Source organism: Galeopterus variegatus, unplaced genomic scaffold (genome assembly GCF_000696425.1).
Source record: "Galeopterus variegatus unplaced genomic scaffold, G_variegatus-3.0.2 Scaffold689, whole genome shotgun sequence".
Classification (NCBI taxonomy): Eukaryota; Metazoa; Chordata; class Mammalia; order Dermoptera; family Cynocephalidae; genus Galeopterus; species Galeopterus variegatus.
In genome coordinates, this window is record NW_007726800.1 from 37,066 (window position 1) to 39,753 (window position 2,688).

The following is a 2,688-nucleotide window of genomic DNA, read 5'->3' on the forward strand; positions in this document are numbered from 1 at the left end:
AGATAACAGAAAACACCCGAGAAGCCTTAGAGAAATCCGTATGGCAGAAGGTTGCCACAGCAAGGCCACTGGGCGCAGCTGATAAACTGGCTCCCGCTCAGTATATCCGATACAGCCCCGCTCAGCAAGGAGCGGCTTTCAACTCTGGAGCCACACAGAGGGTTATTCGGATGGCAGAAATGCAGACAGATCCCATGAAGCCTCCAAGGTTTAAGACTAACAAGAAAATTCCCCGGGGACCACCTTCTCCTCCTGCACCAGTCAGACCACCTTCTCCTCCTGCACCTAGCAGACAGATGACTGTAAGGGAACAGCGAGAGTGGAAGATTCCTCCCTGTATTTCTAACTGGAAAAATGCAAAGGATTACACGATCCCACTGGACAAACATCTGGCTGAGGATGCGAGAGGACTACAGACAGTACACATCAGTGAGAAGTTTGCCAGACTCACCCAAGCCCTCTCCATGGCTGATCGCAAGGCTCAGGAAGCTGTGGAAATGCGTGCCCAGGTAGAGAGAAAGATGGCTCATAGAGCGAAGGAGAGACGTGAAGAGAAACTCAGAGAAATGGCCCAGAAAGCCAGGGAGAGGAGAGCTGGGACCAAGACCCATGTGGAGAAAGAGGAGGGGGAGGCAGAAGAGAGGCAGGAAATCCGGACTGACAGGTGAAAAGAGAGACAGCGTGCAAAGGACTAATATCCAGAATATATAAAGAACTCAAACAACTTTACAGGAAAAATAAAAGCAAGGAAAATATAGGAGAAACCCTTCAGCAAATAGGGCTGGGCACAGACTTCATGAATATGACCCCAAAAGCATGGGCAACCAAAGGAAAAATAAACAAATGGGACTATATCAAACTGAAAAGTTTCTGCACAGCAAAAGAAACAATTAACAGAGCTAAAAGACAGCCAACAGAGTGGGAGAAAATATTTGCAAAATACATGTCTGACAAAGGACTAATATCCAGAATATATAAAGAACTCAAACAACTTTACAAGAAAAAAACAAGCAACCCAATTAAAAAATGGGCAAAAGAGCTAAGTAGGCATTTCTCTAAAGAAGATATGCAAATGGCCAACAGTCATATGAAAAAATGCTCAACATCACTCAGCATCCGGGAAATGCAAATCAAAACCACACTGAGATACCATCTCACCCCAGTTAGGATGGCCAAAATCCAAAAGATGCTGAAAGATAAATGCTGGTGTGGTTGCGGAGAAAAAGGAACTCTCTTACATTGTTGGTGGGAATGCATAATGGTGCAACCCCTATGGAAAATGGTTTGGAGGTTCCTCAAACAGTTGCAGATTGATCTACCATATGACCCAGCTATTTCACTGCTGGGAATATATCCAAAGGAATGGAAATCATCAAGTCGAAGGTTTACTTGTTTCCCAATGTTCATTGCAGCACTCTTCACAATAGCCAAGAGCTGGAATCAGCCCAAATGTCCATCATCGGATGAGTGGATACGGAAAATGTGGTATATCTACACAATGGAATACTACTCAGCTATAAAAACGAATGAAATACTGCCATTTGCAACAACATGGATGGACCTTGAAAGAATAATATTAAGTGAAACGAGTCAGGCAGAGAAAAAGAAATACCACGTTTTCACTTATTGGAGGGAGCTAAAGGTGAATGAATCAATTCACACACACACACACACACACACACAACAACAACAACAACAAAAGAAAAAAACTGGGGGGTGGGGGAGAGGAAGATATAACAACCACAATTTTTTTTTTGAAGTTCTTACAACAAGCAAATGGAGGGGACACACTTGGGTGGGAGGAGGGAGAGGGAGGAGGGAGGGAGGTTTCTGTGATGGGACACAATAATCAACTACATTGTATATTGACAAAATAAAAATTCAAAAAAATAAAAATAAAAAAATAAAATAAAATTATAACTAAAAAAAAAAAAAAATCAGATTCAGAACCAATTCGGGGCTGGTGTCTGCGGCCTTACAGACTGTGATCTGTCCCACTGACCTTTCTCAGTTTGTAGAGAAGAGTCATCGTTTGGCATCGGAAACCTTCCTCATTATCGTACAACAATTTTACTCCTCCCTTATGCCAGATACTGTTTTAAAATTGTGGTTCCCACGTCAAGCTTCCACTTTTGTGTTCCATAAAAATGTCACGGTGGGTCTCCAATTTCCTGTCACTTCAAAATCCCCACTGCCCTTTCACGTAGTGGTGCTGTCCAAGGAAAACTTTCACATTCGGGATCGCTACTAGGGGAAAGAGAAAGAGTGGGGAATCAAATGAAGTGGTTTAAAAGGCCTCTCCGACTCTGTCATTGTACCTCGGGAATGCCCTGTCATGTGCCGGCTCCTGACTGATGGAGTTGTGTACGCATTTCCTGTTCACTGATGCGATTATCCCGTGATAAAAGCAGGGTCTCAGGACTGGCTGGTTCAGTTCATAAGAACGAGGGGCTGAGCACGGCAAGGTCAAGCGTGGGATCCCTGTTCCAGGCAGCTGCCAACAACAAAGAAAATGTTAGGTGTGATCAGAACGTCACCACAGTGTCCTCGTGCTCCAAGAGCCACAAGTCCAGGAAGGCCTTAGAGCCAGGGTGCCTGCACAGTGCTGGCCACTTCCTTTCCACTGCTGGTCACCTGGAAAGACCAGCTCCACTGTGCTGTCCCTGGTGCTGGCAGCGGTGACAGATG

At 44.8% G+C, this 2,688-nt stretch overlaps 1 protein-coding gene across 1 annotated transcript in view; it reads left to right on the forward strand.

Moving 5' to 3' along the window:
- Positions 1 to 668, forward strand: part of LOC103589474 (SNW domain-containing protein 1-like) — a 1,559-nt gene extending 891 nt beyond the window's left edge. Inside the window, exon 2 of the mRNA XM_008571481.1 lies at positions 3 to 668. Coding sequence (XP_008569703.1) covers positions 3 to 668 — 666 coding nt within the window. The remainder of the gene's footprint in view (positions 1 to 2) is intronic.
- Positions 669 to 2,688: the final 2,020 nt, after the last annotated feature.